This window comes from Olea europaea, unplaced genomic scaffold, assembly GCF_002742605.1.
Source record: "Olea europaea var. sylvestris unplaced genomic scaffold, O_europaea_v1 scaffold18998, whole genome shotgun sequence".
Taxonomy (NCBI): domain Eukaryota; kingdom Viridiplantae; phylum Streptophyta; class Magnoliopsida; order Lamiales; family Oleaceae; genus Olea; species Olea europaea.
Genome location: NW_019236805.1, coordinates 1 through 2,070, shown reverse-complemented (window position 1 = coordinate 2,070; position 2,070 = coordinate 1). Strand labels below are relative to the sequence as shown.

Here is a 2,070-nt window from a genome sequence, read left to right as displayed (position 1 = left end):
TATTTTTATATATTTTTTCGCCGGTCCGATTTGATTTTAAACCGCAATTAAAATTTTCAAACCTAAACCAAACCATTTTGACCAGTTTGGTTTGAGTCAAAACCATTTCGTTGACCGGGTCCACGTGGCATCAGACCGACAATTTCTAAAATGCGATTTCGATTCGGTTTTCCGTTTTTGCGGTTTTTGCTTACTGCCCTAGTGCCAGCCATGGATATTTCAATTTAGAGCAACCCTTTTACAGAACACCATCTCTTGACAATTGACTATCTTGGAATTTCCCTTGTCCCACCATTGACAAAGAGGCTAGCCAGTGGAGACTATGGAAATGGCGCGGCGGCTGAGTGTTCTCTCATTTTCTCGAACATAAGGGCTCTTCTTAGAGAAACAGGCAAAATTAATGGCAGAAATGTTCGATGATGAAGAAAAAGCGAGTAGCAGTATTGCAAGATCATCTCTTGTAGAAACGAAGAACAATGTTGAATTTGTTGTACAGATGCTAGTTATTTAAAACCGTCAATAGGTGTAGTTTGAACTGGATTTTCTCCAATCTATGTAGCAGAGACCAAAGCATGTAAGCATCCTTTTAATTCAATGTTGCATGCCCTATCATTGGATTTTTCTGAAGATGCTCATGTCTATTGTAAACAGGTAAGGGAAAAGAACAATCAAGAATAAATAATATAAAATATATTGTATTCAAACTTGGACAGGATTCGAGATTTGCCAATAGAAAAACAAACCAACGATATTTTACATTGACGAAGGTGTGAAATTTTCACGAGAGTAGAGACACAAGAGAGACAAACTCCAGGGTAACCCGTCCCTTGGATCTTGTGTTGATAACGAAATGCTCTGGGTACTTCCTCAACAACATGAGCAACCCATACCATGGTTTTCCCTTGGCTTCTGGAACGGGATGATCCTCAGAGGTGAGGTATCTTCTCACACGACTGTGATGCCAAACATTGCCGAATTGTTCCTCCAGCTATACAAACAAACGAAGCATAAGAGAACGGTAATAATCTGGAGGTTAAAAATTAAATGCTTTTGTGTGTTCAAACACCATCTATGACACAGGCATCAAGGACGTTCCTTAAAAAGTAGAAAGCATGTCACCATACCAAGAAGGCTGCATATGAGATCACGTGTTCAACTATTACTAAATATGAAATTTTGAATACTCCAAAATTACCAAAACGGAAGAATTATGAGAGAAATTGGTGTGGAAGCAGAATTAAAATTCGAAACAAGAAGAAAGTTTTCTTAGAGGAAGTTCAGATGTCAAATTCTCAGCATTGAGGTGAACATATTCTGAGAAAAGGGGCCAGAGATGTCATCAACAATACGCATATCTTTATTTGGTATACGAACTGAACATAAAAATCATACTACAATAAATATGTTCATGACTGATAGATTAAAACCAGAGAAGCATGAAATAGGACATCGCGATATAAACATACCTCAGAATGAAGTCTCTCCATTGGCATCCATTCTCCAGGGCCACATAGATCTGAGAGAAGAGTGGCCACTGATGATACAACATCCTTCTCCTCTAGCTGAAGGAGCTGTTGATTGTCAGCCTCCCTGTCAACACGGGATCTTCCATCAACTTTCTTATCTGCGAGATATCAGGGGAAAATGATGTCAATGACATATTGGATAGAATATTTTCAGGATCCAGTAACCTTCTATGATTGCAGATCATAGCCTATCCATTACCTAATATAAGTTATCTAATACTAATATTTTCTCCTGATAAAAATAACTACACAAGTGACGTCATGTACAAATGGTCAGTGCTGCTAACTCTTTGTCAATGAAATGCAAACTTTCCAATAGAATTTCTATTGCTACACAAGGATAGTCAACTCAAGATGCTAGCAGAAACTGGATCTATCAATGTGCTTCAGATTAAGTGATGCATCTAGTGGAACTAAGACAGGATAGGGCAGCCTATCTGTAAATGAAACTTACAGAAGGCCTGATGCTGCCCTATTTGAGATATTGATTCAAGTTAGAAGTACTTCCTCAGAACGATTGAACTAGCATTTTGAGCCGTACGAC

The 2,070-nt window shown here is 38.4% G+C and overlaps 1 protein-coding gene across 1 annotated transcript; it reads right to left on the bottom strand.

Moving 5' to 3' along the window:
* Positions 1–657: 657 nt before the first annotated feature.
* LOC111378913 (FHA domain-containing protein FHA2-like) lies at positions 658–1,963 on the bottom strand (the record flags this gene model as incomplete). Its single annotated transcript, XM_023002190.1, has 3 exons — positions 658–988; positions 1,467–1,636; positions 1,895–1,963. Coding segments are annotated over 3 exons (449 nt in total), but the record flags the coding sequence as incomplete, so codon positions are not given.
* Positions 1,964–2,070: the final 107 nt, after the last annotated feature.